This window comes from Papio anubis, chromosome 8, assembly GCF_008728515.1.
Source record: "Papio anubis isolate 15944 chromosome 8, Panubis1.0, whole genome shotgun sequence".
Classification (NCBI taxonomy): domain Eukaryota; kingdom Metazoa; phylum Chordata; class Mammalia; order Primates; family Cercopithecidae; genus Papio; species Papio anubis.
In genome coordinates this window covers 61477837-61500083 of record NC_044983.1, presented here as the reverse complement: position 1 = coordinate 61500083, position 22247 = coordinate 61477837, and the positions used below count along the sequence as shown (strand labels likewise).

The window sequence follows — 22247 nt, the reverse complement described above, 5'->3', positions numbered from 1 at the left end:
TCCTGCCTCAGCCTCCCAAGTAGCTGGGACTACAGGCGCATGCCATCACGCCCAGCTAATTTTTGTATTTTTAGTAGAGACGGGGTTTCACACCTTCTAGACCTCGTGATCCACCCGCCTCAGCCTTCCAAAGTGCTGGGATTACAGGCGTGAGCCACCACACCTGGCCTAATGGAAGAATTAAGGAACAAAAAACAAGGCATATAGAAGACAAATAGTGGCCAGGCATGGTGGCTCATGTCTGTAATCCCAGCACTTTGAGAGGGCGAGGCGGGTGGATCATGAGATCAGGAGTTCGAGACCAGCCTGGTCAACATGGTGAAACCCTATCTCTACTAAAAATACAAAAATTAGCTGGGCATGGTGGTGGGTATCTGTAATCCCAACTACTCAGGAGCCTGAGGCAGGAGAATGGTTTGAACCCAGGAGGCAGAGATTGCAGTGAGCCGAGATTACACCATTATACTTCACCCTGAGCGACAGGGTGAGACTCTGTCTCAAAAAAAAAAAAAAGAAGACAATGTATAACAAAATGGCAGAAGCAAATCCTTCTTTATTGAAATTGCATTAAATGTCAGTGGATTACATTTTTCTCTATTTTATTCTTATTTATTTATTCATTGAGAAACAGGGTCTCACTCTGTTGCCCAGGCTGGAGTGCAGTGATGGAATCTCAGCTCACTGCAACTTCTGCCTCTTGGACTGCAGGCATGTACCACCACACCCAGCTAAATTTTTCTCTTTAAAGGCAGAGATGGGCAGATTGGGGGGGGGGGGAAAGATTGTATGCTGTATTAAAGAGATTCACTTCACTTTAAATATAAGGACACAAAGAGGCTGAAAGTAAAAGAATGCGAAAGGAGATATGTGATGGTTAATACTGAGTGTCAACTTGATTGGATTGAAGGATGCAAAGTATTGATCCTGGGTGTGTCTGTGAGGGTGTTACCAAAAGAGGTTAACATTCGAGTCAGTGGGCTGGGAAAGGCAGACCCACCCTCAATCTGAGGGGGGGCACCATCTAATCAGCTGCCAGTGCAGCTACAATATAAAGCGAGCAGAAAAACATGGAAAGACTAGACTGGCCTAGTCTAGTCTAGTCTTTCTCCTGCGCTGGATGCTTCCCACCCTCAAACATCAGATTCCCAAGTTCTTCAGTTTTGGGACTCAGACTTGCTTTCCTTGCTCCTCAGTTTGCAGACGCCCTATTGTGGGACCTTGTGATCACGTGAATTAATACTTAATAAACTCCCCTTTAGAGGGACAGAAGTAATCTAGAGAACCCTAATATAATATACCATGCAGATAATAACCAAAAGAGATCTGGGGTGACTATATTATTATTGGCAGACAGTATACACTTTAAGTTTTGAAAAAAAGGTTATCAGATAAAGGGCATTGTATATTGATAAAAGTTTCAATCCAGCAGGAAGATATAATAATTATAAACACATACATATATCTAACAATGAATATCCACAATATATGAAGCAAAATTTGACAGAATTTAAGAGAGAGACAATTCTACAATAATGAGGACTTGAATACCCCACTTTCAATAATGGATAGGACAATCAGATAGAAGAGTAATAAGGAAATCGAGCACCCGAGCAACACTATAATCCAGTTAGAGGTAACAGACACAGCACTCAACAGCAGAGCACAAATTCTTCTCAAGGGCACATTGAATAGACCATATATTAGGACGCAAAGAAGTCTTAATTTTTCTTTTTTAAAGCTTAGGGGTGGGTGAGGGTGGGGAGCTCACCCTGAAGTACAAAGCTAAATATTTCACTTTCCACATCTGGTCTAGGATCTGGGTTAAACAGGGTCCAGTGCAGTCTCTTTGGGCCCAGTATGGCTTAGAGAAATAGCAGAGGCATGATCCTAAGAAGCAGTCTATCTCTGGCAGAGAAGGAGAGAACCATTTGGGGAGTAGAGCTCAGACGGATTTCCTCTGCTCTCTTCCAAGACCTCCCTTTTATCCCCATTAAGAACTTGGTACAAAGAATTGGTCCAGGAAAATTTAGCTCATTCAATAATGACTTTTAAAAAAGGAAACTGGCACAGAAGATAATTTAAGTAAAACAGAGGAAGAGAGCAGCAGAATTTAATGACTGGAGAGCACTTAATGGAAAAGTGCTGCCATAGAACTAATGAAAATTGTGACTAAATTTCCTACCACTCAAAAAATTAAATGAAACAATAGCTTTACTATAAAGCACAAATTTAAGAACTCAGTGAAGAGATGATAAGACAACAAAAGGAGTTGAGTTGCATTAAACATGTACTTTCGGAATCAGAAAATAGTAGAAGTAAAATTTAAATATATCACAGAAAGGAAGACAGATTTGGAAGGTGACAAGATAGAATTTATACTGAATACAATAATGGATATAGTGGATAGAAATGAGAAAAGCAAATAGTTAAAAAGAATTGGAGAGAAAGTGAGATAGAAAACAGATAAAGGTGTTTCAATATAAGCAGTTTAGAGTCTCTGATTTTAAAAAGCTAAAATAGTGGAACAGAGTAGATATTTAGAGATATAAGTCAAGAAAACTTTCCAGAAATAACAGAAGATTTAAATTTGCATATTGAAAGAACATACCAGGCAAAAATGACCCAAAATAGTTAACAATGAGATATATCTTAGTAAAGTAATTGGCCTTTAAGAGAATTCTGTGGGCGGCCATACAAAAATACCTAGTCACTTATAAGGGAGAAGGTAACAGGTTTGCCTCAGATTTTGCAAGTTTCAGTGCCAGAGATAATGAACCAATACCTTCAAAGAAATTCAAGAAAGGAAAAGGAGAACCAAGAAAGACAAAAGACTACTGAAAAAAAAATTTGAACATTCAATAATATATTACGAGTGAAATATATTGCTGTGAGATAATTTTGTTTTCATGAGCACTTTAGGATACTAGTAGAGGATAAACACAAGCAAATAGATAACTGGGGAAATTAAGATAAAAGGACTCACATTATTGACTATATCCAATTTCTACAGCTAAGCCTAAAATGAAAGAGATTAGAGTGAAAGGAAAAAAAAATGTGCTCTGGTAACTAACAATACTGGAAGAGGATAGGGGAAAAAAGCTGACTTATAGAGTGACTTCCTCATGTGCAATAATTGAAAATTAAAGGATGGTATCTCAAGCTGAAAAATCAAGTAGTAGAAATATAAGCATATTTAACTAAACAAAGGTATTCTTGCAAACTGTAAAACTCTAGTAGTGCCCTTCAGTAGAAGACTGGTTAAATAGATTATAATTCATCAGTATTATAGAATACTTTACAGCCTTATAAAAGAACGGGGAAAGTGTCTGTGCACTGACAGGGAGAGTGGTCCACAATAAATTAAAAAGCAAGATGCAGAACAGGTTGTAAACTATGCTACCATTTATGTAAAATAAGTATACAAATAATATATGTTTCTATATATTTAATTTTTTAAAAGGAAGGGCTGGGCACAGCGGTTCATGCCTGTAATCCCAGCACTTTGGGAGGCCGAGGAGGACAGATCAGCTGAGGTCGAGAGTTTGAGACCAGCCTGACCAACATGGACAAACCCCGTCTCTACTAAAAATACAAAATTAGCTGGGCATGGTGGCCCATGCCTATAATCCCAGCTGCCTGAGAGGCTGAGGCAGAATTGCTTGAACCCGGGAGGCAGAGGTTGCAGTGAGCCGAGATTGCGCCATTGCACTCTAGCCTGGGCAATAAAAATGAAACTCCGTCTCAAAAAAAATAAAAAATAAAAAACCTCAGGCAGGATACAATAGAAACTTTAAGATAAAAGTTACCAGGCTTGCGAGTGGTTGTATGGGGGACACGTAGAGGGTTGAATCGTTCACTGTTATTTTCTTGTTTTGGAAGTGCGAATGCATTACATATTCAAAGATTAGATTAATGAAAACAGTCAAACCAGACATCTCCCGAAAGTTCTGGTCCTCTATTAAATCTTAGACAAAACTTTGAGGTAGTTTTAGTTGGCATCTCTGCAAAATCTCATGGGATTTTCATTTTTTTCCAGAATATAATCTTGTTACATGTAGGCTTCCTATATGAGGCCCTCAGACCCTGCAGGTGAAGAACACACTTTTCCTTGAATGATCTGCCATTTCATCTAGACAGGCTCCCTGTCTGTCCTTTCTTGTCTGTGACATAATCAGTAATTGATAAGGGTGGTTCTGGATCATTAAGTGAAGGTCCATTTCTTATCCTGTTATGTAGGTTTCTTTATGAGATTAATCTTGGAAGGCATTGGGCTCCCATGATGAGTGATCATTTCCATGTGAGTCAATATCCAATACTCATTTGCAGCTTAACTTGGTCAAAATAGAACTCTTGATAGTGAATCTTAACTTCAGGGCTCTGTGAAACAGGAAACAGATTTTTTTTTTTTTTTTCAGTTAAGGAAAATGAGATATCAGAAGGTTATGACTTGTCAGAAGTTGCCCAGAAATAAGAGTTAGGCAGGGGAGGATACAACCATGATTTCATGGATGGGGCCTTGGCTCCCAGACAGTACCAATTGACTTAACCATTGACAGTATGTATCCTACCATGGTGATAGAGCACAGTGGATTGAATTGTTGGAGTTTCCCCCTCAAATTAGGCTAATTCATGTTTTGGACCTTATGCAGTTGTCCTTGCAAATAGATTCTCAAATTCACACACACACACACGCACACACACGTTCTAATACACATATATACATACAACGTGATCCTAATACACACACACACACACACAGAGCAATCTTAATTGCCAGTAATAAAATTGTTACCTTTTTTGTGTAATTTAAGATAAATCAAAGGGAATGCCCATGAAGTGGCACTCATGACCTTAAACTCTGCTTTAGGTTACTTTTTCTTTTATTTATTTTTTATTATACTTTAAGTTCTAGGGTACATGTACACAACGTGCAGCTTTGTTACATATGTATACATGGGCCATGTTGGTGTGCTGCACCCATTAACTCATCATTTACATTAGGTATTTCTCCTAATGCTATCCCTCCCCACTCTGCCCACCCCATGACAGGCCCTGGTGTGTGACGGTCCCCTTCCTGTGTCCAAGTGTTCTCATTGTTCAGTTCCCACCTATGAGTGAGAACATGCGATGTTTGGTTTTCTGTCCTTGCGATAGTTTGCTGAGAATGATGGTTTCCGGCTTCATCCATGTCCCTACAAAGGACACAAACTCATCCTTTTTTATGGCTGCATAGTATTCCATGGTGTATATGTGCCACATTTTCTTAATCCAGTCTATCACGGATGGACATTTGGGTTGGTTCCAAGTCTTTGCTATTGTGAATAGTGCCACAGTAAACATACGTGTACATGTGTCTTTATAGCAGCATGATTTATAATCCTTTGGGTATATACCCAGTAATGGGATGGCTGGGTCAAATGGTATTTCTAGTTCTAGATCCTTGAGGAATTTCCACACTGTCTTCCACAATGGTTGAACTAGTTTACAGTCCCACCGGTGTAAAAGTGTTCCTATTTCTCCACATCCTCTCCAGCACCTGTTGTTTCCTGACTTTTTAATGATTGCCATTCTAACTGGTGTGAGATGGTATCTCATTGTGGTTTTGATTTGCATTTCTCTGATGGCCAGTGATGATAAGCATTTTTTTCATGTGTCTGTTGGCTGCATAAATGTCTTCTTTTGAGAAGTGTCTGTTCGTATCCTTTGCCCACTTTGCCAAGACAACCCTAAGCTAAAAGAACAAAGCTGGAGTCACGATACCTGACTTCAAACTATACTACAAGGCTACAGTAACCAAAACAGCATGGTACTGGTACCAAAACAGAGATATAGACCAATGGGACAGAACAGAGCCCTCAGAAATAATACCACACATCTACAAGCATCTGATCTTTGACAAACGTGACAAAAACAAGAAATGGGGAAAGGATTTCCTGTTTAATAAATGGTGCTGAGAAAACTGGCTAGCCGTATGCTGAAACTGGATCCCTTCCTTACACCTTATACAAAAATTATTTCAAGATGGATTAAAGACTTAAATGTTAGATCTAAAACTATAAAAACCCTTGAAGAAAACCTAGGCAATACCATTCAGGACATAGGCATGGGCAAGGACTTCATGACTAAAACACCAAAAGCAACGGCAACAAAAGCCAAAATTGACAAATGGGATCTAATTAAACTAAAGAGCTTCTGCACAGCAAAAGAAACTACCATCAGAGTAAACAGGCAACCTACAGAATGGGAGAAAATTTTTGCAATCTACTCGTCTGACAAACGGCTAATATCCAGAATCTACAAAGAACTCAAACAAATTTACAAGAAAAAAACAACCCCATCAAAAAGTAGGTTACTTTTTCATAATAAATACAGTACAACTCTTCTGCAACATTTTCTAAAAGTTTTCTAAGTGTGTTGGCTCTAATGCATTAATGCATTACTATTAGGCTTTGGAATACAAGTTCATGACTGTACTGAAAGTCATCATTTGTTCAAGGAGACAAAAAAGTAATTATAATGTCAGAAGTACGATTATAGATGAATGCACAGGGAGCTTTGGGAAGCCAGAGGGGGTGCTTCCCGCCTCTTCAAGATAGGGGCAGTGTACTAAATGTGCTTCCCAGGGTAGGTGATACCTGAGTCAAGTCTGCAAAGAGCCAGACTTGGAACATGAAGCCTTCTCTTCCAGGCTAAGGAAATGAAGTTCATATTAAGATGATGAAGAGCCATGAAATGCTTTTACTTAGAGCAAGATGAGCAGATTCAGAATTTCTGAGAATTACCTGGTAGCATACCTCCAAGTAATGGGAGCAGCATCAATTTTACCACCCTTGACATGGCTACCATTTAACACCTGCTGTGACTCTGACTTGTATATATATAATCTCATTTAATCCAGCACCCTTTAAATTAGATATTACTGCCATTATACAGATAAGGAAACCCAGGGCTAGAGGTTAATAGAGGAGTGAGTGACTGGACATGCAACAGAGAATATGTTTGATTACCTTCCATTTCACCTGGTGATTCTAAATTAAGAGAGATGATTTATTGATCCTCAGTCTTGATTTTCCTATTTTATATTGTGAACATTTTACTGAATTTGGTTTGATTTTAGAGTCTAAAGATAACGTACATTCCCTGCAAGATAGATTTTAACCCAGATCTGTCATTTTATCTGGTGCCCAATCCAAGGAACTCTGGTTTATTCTAACACTAGAGGGAAAAAATGGCTGTGTTAGACTCACTGAAAGAGAACATTCCAGTCTCTAATGTAGAACTGCATCTTTTCTAGAGCATATCATCTTAAATAATTTTTATCCCTATCCTTTAGAACACGTATAGGATATAAACCACTTTGCTCCCCCTTCTGTCTCCTTTTCCTCTTAATTATCTTAAGTAAATATTTGAAATGATACCTCATTGGGATATGAAATGTTTTACTTTGTAATTGTTAAAATCTCATGTGTAACTTAGGACCTGGCTTTTCTAGTAGTTTAAAACTAGGTTTTCTTCCTGTTTTTGCTCCATGTTTATGTGGTGTATTGAAGCAAAAGAGTTAAGAGGTGATAGCGTTTTAAAGTTAAAAAAAAAAAAAACCCTGATTATTAATCTCGCCGGTCTTCATTGGCTTTCTAAATGCTGTCAAAATTGGCCATTGACCTTCATCCTTAGTTCTTTCATTGAAAATAGAAATGTAATAGAGTAAGAACTCACTTTAAAAAAAAGAAAATAGAAATAAAGTATCGCTTCTCTACTGAAAATGTGGTATAATTATTTAAATGAATTTTTAAAAATACTTGTACATAACTAAAAGTGGTATTGCAAAGATAGCATGTATATAATTATAACTTGCTGTACTCACCTTTTATTCTTTTTATTTCAGCTCAATCTGAAATTGAAGTGTCTGTCTCTGCAAGGAATATCAGAAGGCTACTAAGTTTCCAGCGATATCTTAGATCTTCACGCTTTTTTCGTGGTACTACGGTTTCAAATTCTCTAAACATTTTAGATGATGATTATAATGGACAAGCCAAGGTATGTATAGTTTTTGTAAGAAAACATTAATTTTTTGATAAGTTTACTGAAGCCCTTTATTCTCCATACAGTAATGATTTATAGAGCCTTTTTGTCTGTCGGTGAAAAGCAGTTAAGCCCGTTTTCCAGGTTTTTTTTCTTTAGAGCAGCTGTTTGTTTTATAATTAGACATTACAGAGCAAGGGAAATTTCTGAAACAACTAAAGTAGTGGCAGTGTTTTCATTTGTTATTATAACATTACATAACAAGGAGATCAATAGAACATTAAACTGTAAGATCTCACAGAATTGTAATGCTGGGAAGAATCTTAGAGATTATCTGATCTCATCATGTCCATATTCTATCAATAAGGAAACTGAGTCCAATAGAGCATGAGGGACTTGTTTACGCTCACCCAGCTGGTTAGAGGTAAACCTAGCACGGGAAGTTACATCTCTTTCTTTTGTGTGTGTGTGTGTGTGTGTGTGTGTGTGTGTGTGTGTGTGTATTAATAACATCTTTTCACAAAGGTCTCATGACTTCCAATCAAATAAGTTTTCATAGTCTCTTGCATGGAGAGAGATTTTTGAGGGTTTAGATGTATCATAATTAAACTTGTCGATTGTGAGCATTATTTACTTCATCTTTTTATATAATTTAAAAAGAAATGTCTTACTGAACATCAGGGTTAAATGAGCTTGTTTTTGACCAAATGAGGATTTTAAATAGTATTGAATGTTCAATGTATTTTAAGTTATTCTTTAACTTAATATTTACAGGCCAGATTTTTGAGTTTGCATAGATAAGTTTTTAAGTTGTGTAGGTAAAGCTGGGGTGTCTTCTTTACAGTTACATGAAAGTGAAAAAAATTACTTCCCTGTTTAGTAAAAGAAATCAGTGGAAAGTGTTCATGCTTGCTTTAAATGTTAAAACATTTACAAGTTCTGCCTTTTAGAATGAGAATATCTCTATGTCATTTGTTGTTATTAGTACTATCGTAATTAATGATTTCTACTAGTAGTATCTTAGTGTTGCTCATGTCAGTGTATTCATAAATGTATGCAACAGTGAACTTTTGGATATAAAATATAAGTGTTTTTTTCCTAGAAAAAGTCCACAGAATGTTCAGGTTAAGAATGTATGGTATAAAAATATTTGGTTTTTAGGGTCTTTGTGGAATTTATTTGCTTGGCTGAGGTACACATTATCCTAAAAGTTAATGTAGTAAATTGTATTATTTTATAAGCATATTTAGATAATATAAATAAATATCCATAAGTTAGAAATGTTTTTTAAAAAACTGAACAACAAATAATTTAAGCATGGTGTGGTATCAGTGTCAGATGCCTACGTTCTAGAAACAGACTACCTAATTTAAGATCCCAGCTCTATCACTTGAGCAAGTTAGTTATTTTTTGCTTGTTTCTACGTCACTAAAATGAGAATTGAAAACAATGCTTGGGCCGGGTGCAGTGGCTCATGCCTGTAATCCCAGCACGTTGGGAGGCCAAGTTGTGAGAATCACTTGAGCCTAGGAGTTTGAGACCAGCCTGGGCAGCATGATGAGACCTTGTCTCTACAAAAAAAAAAAAAAAAAAAAAAAAATTCAGCCAGGTGTGGTAACACATGCTTGTAGTCCCAGCTTCTCAGGAGGCTGAGACAGGAGGATTGCTTGAGCCCAGGAGGTCGAGACTGCAGTAAGCTGTCTTGTTTGTGCCACTGCACTCCAGCCTTGGTGACAGTGAGTGTGAGACCCTGTCTCAAAAAAAGAAAAAAGAAAACATCTGATGGTGTTGTTCCAAGTAGTAAAAGAGTAAGTAAGGTCACTTATAACAGTACCTGGAATAGTAAATACTCAATAGTGTAACTTATTTTTATTAGATTGTTTGTAATTTAGTTTCTCAACCATACAACATTGGAACCACACTTCTGTGATGTTAAGTGATACTAGAATTCTTAAAGGTTTGCGGGACTATAGCAATAAGTTGGGAAATATAACCTTCCTGTGCATTCATTAATTGAAAAACAAAATAATGTTTCATTTTTCAAATGGAGTTTATCCCTTTGAGCATTTTTTTGGAGCCAGTTGAAAAAGTCACGATTAAAAGAAAAATGATACTTGTATTTTTTAAAGGAAATCAATCACTTTACATTTTCATTAACTTCTCTATGGAATATCTCCAAAAGACAATGTTATTGAAATTAAATTACAGTAGAAATGTTTGGTTTTCATTTCAGTGTATGCTGGAAAAAGTTGGAAATTGGAATTTTGATATCTTTCTATTTGATAGACTAACAAATGGTAAGTGAAGAATTTGACTTGCTCAAGTTAATGTAGTCTAGATTACTGCATTGATGGTGCAGCCACTGGTGCGTTGCTTTCATTTACTGTACGAAGGTTGTGAGCCCTCTGCTGGAAGAGAGAGTGTGTTAGTCCATTTTCACGCTGCTGATAAAGATGTACCCGAGACTGGGTAATTGATAAAGAAAAAGAGGTTTAATGGACTCACAATTCCATGTGGCTGGGGAGGCCTCACAATCATGGTGGAAGGTGAAAGGCACATCTTACATGTCGGCAGGCAAGAGAGAAATGAGAGCCAAGCAAAAGGGGAAACCCCTTATGAAATCATCAGATCTCATTAGACTTATCCACTACCACGAGAGCAGTATGGGGGAAAGCACCTCCATGATTCAATTATCTCCCACCGGGTCCCTCCCACAACACATGGGAATTATGGGAACTACAATTTAAGATGAGATTTGGCTGGGGACACAGCCAAACCATATCAGGGAGCATCATTTTTTCTCTTTTTAAGTGACTTTTCTAAAAGTCTACAGAATCAGTCTCATATATACTTGGCTGATTGGTTGGCAATTGCTGCTGCTATTATTAATAATACCCAGAATAAACATTATTATCTCTTTTTTTTTTCTTTTTTGGTTTCTTTTAGATTGTGGCCATTTACAATGACATCTGATATTGTATGCCTGTTTTGATTGCCCCCGCTGAGTGGTGGATTAACCACCTTTTGGCACATCCTGACCAACAGCAGTGGTTCCTTACTTTCAGATGGAGAATGGGGAAGAGCTGTAGCTTCTTTAGGAGGGCTTATCAGAATCTGCAGAGTATGGATGATTTGGGGAAAAATGCCCACAGGTGATTCCAATCTGCTTACCCACTCCTGAGTTTAGTTTGGTTCTGGATGGAGGGGTCATGTTTTCTTGTTCTCTTTGGGAACAGGAAAATGTTCCGTAGGAAAAGGAACAGGGAATCATTCTTATTTAGGATAAAATTGTGGGCGTAATTATTGGTGGTACAGTTGAGGACCGCCAAACCTTAGGCAGTTGTACCTTTTAGTATAGCTTTAGTATACCTTTTAGTATATTTGGGTAGCTTTTCTAGAAATACAATTTCCTTTTTTCAAGAAAGTGTTCATTTCCATTTTTTAAAAAGTTCCTTCGTGCCTGTTTTTTTTTTTTGTTTGTTTGTTTTTAAACACAACTAAGCATCTCTTATTTTGAAATGTTTTGTTGATTTATGTTCTTATTCACTGGTAAAAGCAGTTCAACTAGGCCGGGCGCAGTGGCTCACGCCTGTAATCCCTGCAATTTGGCAGGCCAAGGCTGGTGGATCACGTGAGATCAGGAGTTTAAGACCAGCCCAGCCAACATGGCAAAACCCCATCTCTACTAAAAATACAAACATTGGCTGGGTATGGTGGTGCATGTCTCTAATCCTAGCTACTTGGGAGGCTGAGGCAGGAGACTTACTTGAATCTGGGGGGTGGAGGTTGCAGTGAGCTGAGATTGCGCCATCTCACTCCAGCCTGGGCAATAGAGCGAGACTGTCTCAAAAAAAAAAAAAAAAAAAGGCAGTTCAACTAGTCATTTGCCCCAGAGCAGAAAGTACACCGAGAGGAAATCAGTACTGACTTTAGAATAATGAAACCACTGCTGTACTTTGAAATCACCTGCTTTTTCTTATTGCTTTGGAATGAAGTGTCTTTGATAAGGATGCCAAATATGTAAAATGAACAAGCAAATTACAACTTTATTTTTCTCAGGAATCAATGTGGGTCTCTTAGTATCACTCCATTATTCTCTCTAAGTTGCATGGCAATGCCTAATGGAAATACCTTTGTCTATACCTTCTGTTTGCTTATGCAGTGTTGACAGAAAATAAATCGGACTGATCCTAGGCAAAATTGTGAAGACAGTGAAGTTTGCCTTTATCAGCAAAGCCAGCCTCCTGCCTCCCTGCCTTTTTATTCCTCCCCTTTGCTATCTCTCTTCTACTTTTCCTTTGCCCTTGGTGATTAAGTGTTCTGTACTTCTCCCTGCCCCCACCTTGGCCTGTACACACAGGAAAGGCTCTGATATCATTTACACAGTTAGCCTTCCCTTGGCCTTTCTCCTTTTTGAAAATATAGGTAGGTGAAATATCAGGTGGCTCACCTTTTTCTTGCTCAGGGAAATTCCCCTTTCCTAACTTAACACAAATATTACTTTAGGTATTATCTCAAGACAAATATAGATTAAACAATGCCACCCTTAACACTTTCAAAGTTTAGCCTTACATAAACTCTCACAGCTCATAGCCTATTATTAGTCTACTGGGACACTTGTCACTCATTGAAATAGTTGATTGTTCTTCTCTAAATTTTATTTTTAAAAAGTACATACTCTGCTAGTTGGGGGCATGGTGATGAAAGTGGCGTGAGCTCAGCAGTGCACTGGATGGGCAGAAGAAATAGCTAGCAGTCCACAGTAGTTAACTAAGCACTTCGCTTTCCTTTTGATCACCTCACTCCTTAAACGGGATTTGTGGACAAGGTGGCTACATGGTTTCCCCTTGGGGTTCGTCCCAAATCATTAGGGTTTAGTAGAAACCACTCATGGTTAGCTACTCACCTTTGATTTTAGAGGTTGAGATTTATACATTCGGTTAACTACAGCTATTTAAAAGCTCAGGAATTTTCTACTTAAGGAGATATTTTGGGGAACAAATGGGCAGAAGAAAATTCCTTTAGCTTATACTATATAATGAGAATGGTTTTCCTTTTAAAACTGCTTCACCTGAAATGAATTCTCGATAACATACTTTCATGGTATCCAAGTGTATAGTTTTCCCTTCTTGCTTATTGATCCAATGCTTTCTTGTGTTTCTTATGCTGGCAATTTCCCAGATGATATTGGGGGGAGGACAGGAAGGCAGAGGAGGAAGCAAAATGCAGTGATTTGTGCCAAGACAAATGGTCCCCAGCTTGTCTGCTATAAGGAGGGAAGTAGTTATTGTCTGGTAGGATGCATTTGGAATTCCTTTTGTAGGATTAAGGGCATTAAGTGATGCGACAGAGCAAAAGCTTATCATTCCTGAAGACACCTGGTTCGTGAGGACACTAGCTGCCAGGCCTGCGTTGTCAGGGTAGCCTGCTCCTTCCAGCCAGATCCCTTCTGGGATCACCTTCTGAAAATGACTGAGGCCCACTCTTCCAGAGGCAGTTCTATCTTTTGATACATTTTTATGAGGGTAGCTTTTCTTAAAATACAGTTTTCTGTTTCAGAAAGTGTTTGTTTCCATTTCCATTTTTTAAAAAGTTCTTCTTTGCCTGGTTTTTGTTTAACACAGCTGAGCATCTCTTCTTTTGAAATGTTTTGTTGACTTGTGTTCTTACTGGTGTTATAATCCTCAGTTGGTATCTTGCATGCCGCTTTTCAGTTACATATGGGTAGTACACTTTAAGAGCCTGGTTCTTGTCAGATTCCCTTAAAGTTCCTAGTGGGGACGTTACATGTGTTTCTTCACTACACTTTGCCTGAATTCCAAGAGGGTATTTTCCTGTTAGATTGTAGCTTTCTTAAAACTTATTCTACACCCTAGAAATGGGTAATTTGTTTTGTTACATTTGAAAAACAATTTTGGGAGAACCTTATGATAATCTAAATATACAGAGAATGAATAAACATTCTAAAATATTTATATACTCGAAGATGGTTGTTACAGCAATAGTAACGGACACGTCGTTCACTTCTTCAGAAATGGCTCCACGCCACGTGGACTCGTGTTTGTACCAATAGAGCACATCAGGACCTGAACACATTTTAACATTTAATTTATTTAAAATGTAAGATTTGAAATGTTGTTTTCTTTCCAAATGAAGGCGATATGTCAAGTAGTTTATAAAAATGTCTCTTTTGGCCTGCCACATCTTTTCTGTCATTGCTCATGCAAATAATGTTCCAGTTAATGTACTTTTTCATCAGCCGTGGTCTTTGGTTGGCAGTTGGTTAGGTGGTTTTAGATAACAAGGTTAGCCAAACAGTCCTTTATTATCCTTCATAAATATTATTATTATAAATTTTCAATTTGGGACCAGTATGTCTTTTATACGTTTTTGTAAGAGTCATCATAGACTTTACAGAATACTAGAATTGTGTATCTTATTGCTATTATCTGAACATTGGCAGTAATTTATGAGTCTATGTGAAGGATGTAGTCTACTTAAAATAGACTTTTTAATGTGTAGCCTATTTAAAACATGTGGTCTGTTTAATTGTTAATATAGTATATGTGTCCTATAGAAGTTTACAAAACCGAGAAATATAATAAGAGGTTTAAAAAATGGAGAAATGGAGAGTTATACCATGGAAGGGAAAACTAAACATCATAAAAATGGTGATTTTTCCAAATTTAATTTCTGTTCTTGGTGTGACTCCACTTGTCAGTGACGAAGGAGTGGACGTTGAGGACGAAGACAGTCCCCATCGCATGTAGCAGCTCTTTCCAAAAACTCGCGTCTGTAGGGGGATGGAGCAGGGGAAACTGGAGGGAGCCAGGAGAGGCTGTGATTCTTTATTGTTTGAGAGATGAGAGAATCTAGAGCATGTCTGAATGCTGATGCTTATTGGGACAATATAGAAAAGAGAAAGAGATTGGTGGGGTGGGGTGGGGTGGGGATAGGTGTACCCGATGGAACAAGGAATATCTCTGAGGAGGTGTGGATGGGTTGGCTTTTGAAAGAAAGGGAAACTCGGCCAGGTGCAGTGGCTCACGCCTGTAATCCCAGCTCTTTGGGAGGCCGAGGCTAGTGGATCACAAGGTCAGGAGTTGGAGACCAGCCTGGCCAACAAAGTGAAACCCCATCTCTACTAAAAATACAAAAAATTAGCCAGGCGTGGTGATGGGTGCCTGTAATCACCACTACTCGGGAGGCAGAGACAGGAGAATCGCTTGAACTCAGGAGGCGGAGGTTGCAGTGAACCAAGACGGCACCATTGCACTCCAGCCCGACAGTGCAAGACTCCATTTCAAAAAAGAAAGAAAGGGAAACTTGAGGGCTTGTATTATTTCTGTGACATATGAGGCTATGGAGAATGAGGGGGTGGATGGGAAGTAAGTATGTTGAAAGTTTAAGAAGAGCATAAAAGGCTTGAAAACAGGCATTTTAAAAAGTGAAAGAGCCAGTTCACCGGAAAAACAATATGATTGCTGGGCAGTGTTGACTCTGAGTTTATAGTGATATTCTGCCTAGTTTTGTGACTCCCCCTCCCCACTCCCCAAGCAAATCTCAGATTTTCTGCAGCTACTCTGGAAAAGCAAGTGGTTGAGTTCAGAGTTTTTAATTCTGATGATCTTGAGGTCATTGATGCCTCCTCCTAACCCTGTATGGATGAGAGTAGACACATTCTCAAGGCTAACAAGGCTGCAGCTGAGGTGTGTGCTCTGGGGCAGTCTGTTTCAGTGAAAGCAAGATGGCAGAGGCGTTGTCAGGAGGAAGGTCAAGTGCAGCCACACTGAATTAGGTTACTGTGTGGGACAATTTTTAAAGTTTTCTATTGTCTATTCTAATTATTTTGGTGTCTTTAAAAAAATTAATCTATTTGAAAATGTCTAGCTTTCAGTTCTTTGGTTGTGGAAAAGTAAAACAACAAAAATTAAATTTTTCTTACAGTGAAACAAAGATGTGATGTATAAAGTTCATAACTGGTAAAATAAGATGCATATTTTTTATATACAAAAAGTGGGAATTATTACTCTTTCCATGTTTTATATTCAAAATCCATATTTCAAAGCATAATGTAATTGTGTTGACTGGTATTTCCTACTAATGTAATGTCTCTTCTTTCTTTTTAGGAAATAGTCTAGTAAGCTTAACCTTTCATTTATTTAGTCTTCATGGATTAATTGAGTATTTCCATTTAGATATGATGAAACTTCGCAGATTTTTAGGTAAGTGATTCTAACCCATTAACAGTACCAAGATTTACATTTATATAAGAACCTGTTTGTAAGTTTTATCTCAGTTATATCGGTTAGCTATTGCTTTATAATAAACCAGCCAAAATTAGTGACTTAAAACAACACACAGTTATTTAACTGTTGCATCTGTGGGCCTGTTAAATGCTTCTTTTGGTCTGGGTGAGCTCGTCTGTGCACCTGCAGACAGCAACAGGTGAGCCGTATGTTGGTTTTGTAGAGACCTCAGCTAGGATACCAGGCTGATCCATCTCGGCTCTACATAGTCTTCTGTTAAATTTAAAAGAAGCAGAGGAGTTTGGCACCATAATAGATTTACATTAAAAACAAAAAAGAATTATTTATTTTACAATTAGCGGAGCTTGTTCAAACAGTAGTGCCAGGTTTCCAAGGGAGCTGATGTCCCCAGGCCTCTGGAGCCCTGGGCTCAGAATCGGCCCACCTTCACTTCTGCAGCAAGTGGCCGCAGCAAATCAGACCAGGGATGCACTACACCTGTTGGTGCAAAGGCTGCAAAGTTACAGAACCATAGATATGGGGAATAGTGAATACTTGATTTCATTTTGCAATGTTTCTTACATTGACCACAGATTGCTGACAAAGGTGACACAATTTCTGTACTTTTCTAAATTTTCAAAGGCTAAAACTTTAAAAGATCAGGTATATTGCAGTTAGGTTTCTTCTTTTTCCGAGCCCTAAAATCTCTTTGACAGTAGACTTTAAAGATTATTTGGGACCAGGTGTGGTGGCTTACACCTGTAATCCCAGCACTTTGGGAGGCCGAGGCGGGTGGATCACTTGAGGCCACGAGTTGGAGACCAGCCTGGCCAACGTGGCAAAAACCTCATCTCTACTAAAAATACAAAAACATTAGCCAGGCATGGTGGTGCACGCCTGTAATCCCAGCTGCTCGGGAGACTGAGGCACAAGATATCAACTCTAGTCTTCCTTCTTGTAATATCCACCAATCTCTCCTGGCTGGTTGTACCTGAGGAAGGAATTCACGATTCCTGGTGAAGTCTTTGCCTGTGCTTTAGGTGGAGAGGGCAACTTCAGAGAAAGTACTCTTCTGCATTTGCTGCTCTGAGTTTGAAGTCCAAAGCAGCATATTTTGGGGTCTCATTTTCTGACCCTCATTGTGGTATTTCATATAGTCCCCAGATGAAGAGATAGTTTAATTTGTAATTTATGTTTGGTTATATAAACTTTGCTTATATACAGCAAAAAAGATTACAACTTAATGAAGGCTCACATAATCATTAGCGTTTTGTTCCAATAAAATATTTTAAAGTAAGGTGTTTACATCGGTTTTTTTTTTAAAGACATAATGCTATTGTACACTTAATAGACTATAGTGTAAACATAGCTTTTGTATGCACTGGGAAACCCAAAATTTTGACTTGCTATATTGCAATATTCACTTTATTTTAGTGGTCTGGAACTTAACACTAAGTATCTCGCTGGTATGCCTATACTTAATAGTGAGAGACCATCATATTGCTTTGCTATCTTTTTAAAATCATTCAATTTTATGTAGAGAGAAATTACAAATTATTCAGGAAGTAATGTATTACTGTAAGAAAATGGTAAAACTGTAGAACTATAAAATAAGATGTTGCTGGTAGGGACATTTAATATTTCATACATGCTGGGCACAGTGGCTCATGCCTGTAATCCCAGCACTTTAGGATGCTGAGGCAGGTGGATCACTTGAGGCCAGGAGTTCGAGACCATTCTGGCCAGCATGGTGGAACCCTGTCTCTACTAAAAATACAAAAATTAGTCAGGCGTGGAGGCGTGTGCCTGTAATTCCAGCTACTCGGGAGACTGAGGCAGGAGAATTACTTGAACCCAGGAGGCAGAGGTTGTAGTGAGCCGAGATCGTGCCACTGCACTCCAGCCTGGGCAACAGAATGAGACTCTGTCTCAAAAAAAAATAATCATTCATATAACCATTTTTGCTAACTTGCAACTGCTTTATCTAGGTAAACAGAAGCCTGTGTAATTGTACAGATATAATTTTGTAGTAAATTCTCAAGTTTATAATTAAAATAGTGTGAGTAGCCCCAGTATCTATACTGGCAATTATAAACATGCATATCCCCGCTTTGCACATTGTTCATATGAATACTTGGCTGTTTCTGCCCTTATCCTGCTGCCACTAATTTGGCAGCCACTAGAACAGGTTTATGAGAGAATTAAGCCTTAAAGCCATAAGGAATCCACTGGCTACAATGGGTTATCTTATGTGCAATGTATCTGGAATGGCTTCGGCTCTATACTGTCTTTGGGAGAATTGAGAAAATAATAACTCAGGTGTTTTTTGTTTGTTTGAGACAGGGTTTCACTGTATTGCTGAGACTGGAATGCAATGGCATGATCATGGCTCACTGCAACCTCAACTTCCCAAGCTCCAGCCAGCCTCCCACCTCATCCAGGCTGAGGCAGGAGAATCCCTTGAACCCGGGAGGTGGAGGTTGCAGTGAGCTGAGATCGTGCCACTGCACTCCAGCCTGGGCAACAGGACGAGACTCCATCTCAAAAAAAAAAAAGCCTCAATACCAAGAATGTACAGCCAAATGAAGAGCTCAAAATATTAACTCAGACTTCAGACTTCTACTTAGAACTCTGGTTTAAAAAAAAAAATTATTACATAGGGCTTTTGAGAAGCTTTTCCTTTGGAGAGTCTCGCTCTGTCACCTAGGCTTGAGTGCTGTGGCACGATCATGGTTCACTGCAGCCTCAACCTCTCGACTCATGCTATCCTCCCACTTCAGCCTCCTGGGTAGCTAGGAATATAGATGTGCACCACCACACCATGCTGCATTTTTATTTTTAGTACGGACAAGGTCTTACTAATGGCCTAGGCTGGTCTAAAACTCCTCACCTCAGACAATCCTCCAGCCTCGGCCTCCCAAAGTGCTGGAATTACAGGTGTGAGGCAGCGCACCTGGCCTTGAGAAACTTTTTAATGTGTATTAATTGTAAGTAGTATGCCTGAAATACTGTACAGTAGTCCCCCTTTATCTCTGGTGTTGCTTTCGGTGGTTTCAGTTACCTGTGGTCAACTGTAGCCTGAAAATATTAAATGGAAAATTCCAGAAGTAAGCAATTCATAAGTTTTGAATTGCACACCATTCTGAGCAGCGTGATGAAATCTCATTGCATCCTGATCCGTGCTGGTTATCAGATCAGCCGTGTTGGTATCACAGTGCTTGTGTTCGTCACCCTTATTTTACTTCATAATGGCCCCAAAGCACAAGAGTTGTGATGCTGGCATATTGTTATAATCGTTCTATTTTATTTTAGTTATTGTTAATTTCTGACTGTGACTAACTTATAAATTACGCATTATCGTAGGTGTGTTCGTATAGGAAAAACACAGTATAAATAGGATTTGGTGCTATCTGTGGTTTCAGGCATCCATTGGGGGTCTTGGAACATATCCCCCAAGAATATGAGGGGACTACTGTACTAAAATATAAATTATAAAACATATACGGCTGGGCATGGTGGCTCACACCGGTAATCCCAGCACTTTGGGAGACCGAGGCGGGTGGATCACCTGAGGTCAGGAGTTCAAGACCAGCCCGGCCAACATGGTGAAACCCCATCACGACAAAAATACAAAAATTAGCCGAGCATGATGGCAGGTGCCTGTAATGCCAGCTATTTGGGCGGCTGAGGCGGGAGAATCACTTGAACTCGGGAGGTGGACGTTGCACAGTTAGCTGAGATCATGCTGTTGCACTCCAGCCTGGGTGACAGAGCAAGACTCCATCTCAAAAATAAATAAATAACTACTTACAAAAATAGCATATTAGGTGGGGCACAGTGGCTCACACCTGCAGTGCTAGCACTTTGGGAGGCCAAGGCAGGTGGACTCCTTGAGCCCAGGGGTTTGAAACCAGCCTGGGCAACATGGCAAGACCGTGTCTTTACAAAAAAATACAAAAAATGAGCCAGGCATGGTGGCATGCACCTGTGGTTCCAACTACTTGGGAGGCTGAGGTGGGAGGATTACTTGAGCCCAGGAGGTCAGGGCTGCAGTGAGCCATGATCATGTCACTGCACTCCAGCCTGGGCAACGAAGTGAGATCCTGTCTCAAAAAAACACTCTTAACCAAGGGTATTGAAAAGGCTATTTGAAAGGATGGGACGGAAGCAAGTGCAGAATTCTGATGGTCTGTCGCACTCACTTGGCGATTGTGTTTCCCCATCACGGGTAGGCTCGCTTTCCTTTGAGACCACTGGATTTGTGTGTTATGCTGGTAGGGCCATCACGTACGTTGATGGCAGGGGGCACAACTCCACCCCGAAGCCTAGTCTGTTCTTCTATGATAGCATAGGGAGTCAAATTGATATTGATTCTTTTGGTATACATGTGAGTTGTGAGGTGATTATCATCTGCCCGAATCAGCACGATTTTAACCAATACCTACATGAAAAGGATGAGTGGGTAACTCATAATTATCACAGTTTTTGCACTTGTATATGTTGCTCATATACAGTAAAATCGGGATCTCTTTCTTTGATGCAGTTATGATTCAAGAAGATTACCACAGTCAAAATCCTTACCATAACGCAGTCCACGCTGCGGATGTTACTCAGGCCATGCACTGTTACTTAAAGGAACCTAAGGTAAGAGGTTGACATTGATTTCAGGTGAAAATCATAAGAAAATTCCTTTTGATTTACTTTCACATACTTCTCCTGAAGTTACTGCCTTGACTGAAAATCACAGGCTTCCTTCACAAGAATGAGATCTAGCTCAATCAAGTTTCTGAATCTGGCTGTGTTTCGAAGTGCAATAGCTAGAGAATTGGGTGGTTGTTGAGAGAGAGGCTGGAGAAGCCCAAGCAAGGGCCAGGTCACTTGAAACCTCGACTGCTGGCATTTACACTGAGCTCCACATGGGCTCCCTGTGGGCAGGGACAGCCTTGGTCTGACTCAGTGAATGAATGGGGAGCTACAGAGAGGAAGCAGGAGACTTTAGAAAATTATCCTGGCTGTGGTGTGAAAATAAATCATATCAACAAAAAGCCTGAACACCTGCCAGGAGTTACTTTGGTGTTTCATGGAAGAGAGCAGAGTGGCCTTGATGAAGTAGACATGTGGATAGTTTGCAAGTTCTCTTGGGAATTAGAATGAACAGGATGTGGTGTGTGAATGCATTTGGGGGAAAGAAACAAGTCAGTGAAGACTGGTTTGGGCAGTTGAGCAGAAGGTGGAAGTCTTCTATGAGAGGAGGAATGTAGAGAGGAACAAGTTTTGGGGGTAAGGCTTGTAGAGACAATGAGCACCATTTTGGATCCGTGATGTTAAATGTATTTGACATCCCAATATAGAGGTCTAGTGGAGAGTTACATAAAAGAGTCCGAAGTATAGGAGAGAAATCAGACTTTATGTATGGATTTGGGAATCATTGTCTGCAGATGTTAATGAAAGCCATGTTTGCCCCTGGACATTTCCTATCCCTGGCAGTTCTGCAATTATGTCTGCCTACCCCATCCCTATTTCAAAACTGCTCTCTCCCTAGATCTTACTTCTGGCTAAGGTGTTAGGCGGGAAACAGGATGACCAAACTGGCTTGTACCTGTTGATGCCAACTTAAGAACATAGCTAATCTTCTGATTATTTAAGAGATCATAGAATATGTGAAAATGCCCCAGTTTTTTTTTTTAGTATATGTATCATAACTTTTTAAAAAATCAACTTTATTGTAGTAGAACTTATATGCAGGAATTTAGTGCATACATTTTATGTGTACAGTTTTGACAAATGTATACTCCCAATCACCCAACTGCTTTTTTTTCTGAGAGACAGGGTTTCACAGTGTTGCCCAGACTGGAGTGCAGTGGCGTGGTCATGGCGTACTGCAGCCTCGACATCCTGGGCTCAAGCTGGAGCTAATTTTTTAAATTTTTGTAGAGATGGGGTCTCACTCTATTGCCCACCCCAATTTTTTAATCA

At 39.3% G+C, this 22247-nt stretch overlaps 2 protein-coding genes across 7 annotated transcripts in view; one reads left to right on the top strand and one right to left on the bottom strand.

Annotated features, from left to right (window-relative positions):
* Positions 1-22247, top strand: part of PDE7A (phosphodiesterase 7A) — a 126286-nt gene that overhangs the window by 86483 nt on the left and 17556 nt on the right. For all 6 annotated transcript variants that reach the window (XR_004185836.1, XR_004185837.1, XM_031669593.1 and 3 more), the window contains 4 exons: positions 7886-8037; positions 10256-10319; positions 16152-16247; positions 20815-20915. Coding sequence is in view for 4 of the 6 variants with exons in the window: in XM_031669593.1 (XP_031525453.1) it covers positions 7886-8037; positions 10256-10319; positions 16152-16247; positions 20815-20915 (413 nt within the window). In the remaining 2 variants the exon portion in view is untranslated. The remainder of the gene's footprint in view (positions 1-7885; positions 8038-10255; positions 10320-16151; positions 16248-20814; positions 20916-22247) is intronic.
* Positions 3827-22247, bottom strand: part of MTFR1 (mitochondrial fission regulator 1) — a 114631-nt gene continuing 96210 nt past the window's right edge. The window contains exon 8 of the mRNA XM_031669597.1: positions 3827-4377. Coding sequence (XP_031525457.1) covers positions 4303-4377 — 75 coding nt within the window. The 3' untranslated portion in view covers positions 3827-4302. The remainder of the gene's footprint in view (positions 4378-22247) is intronic.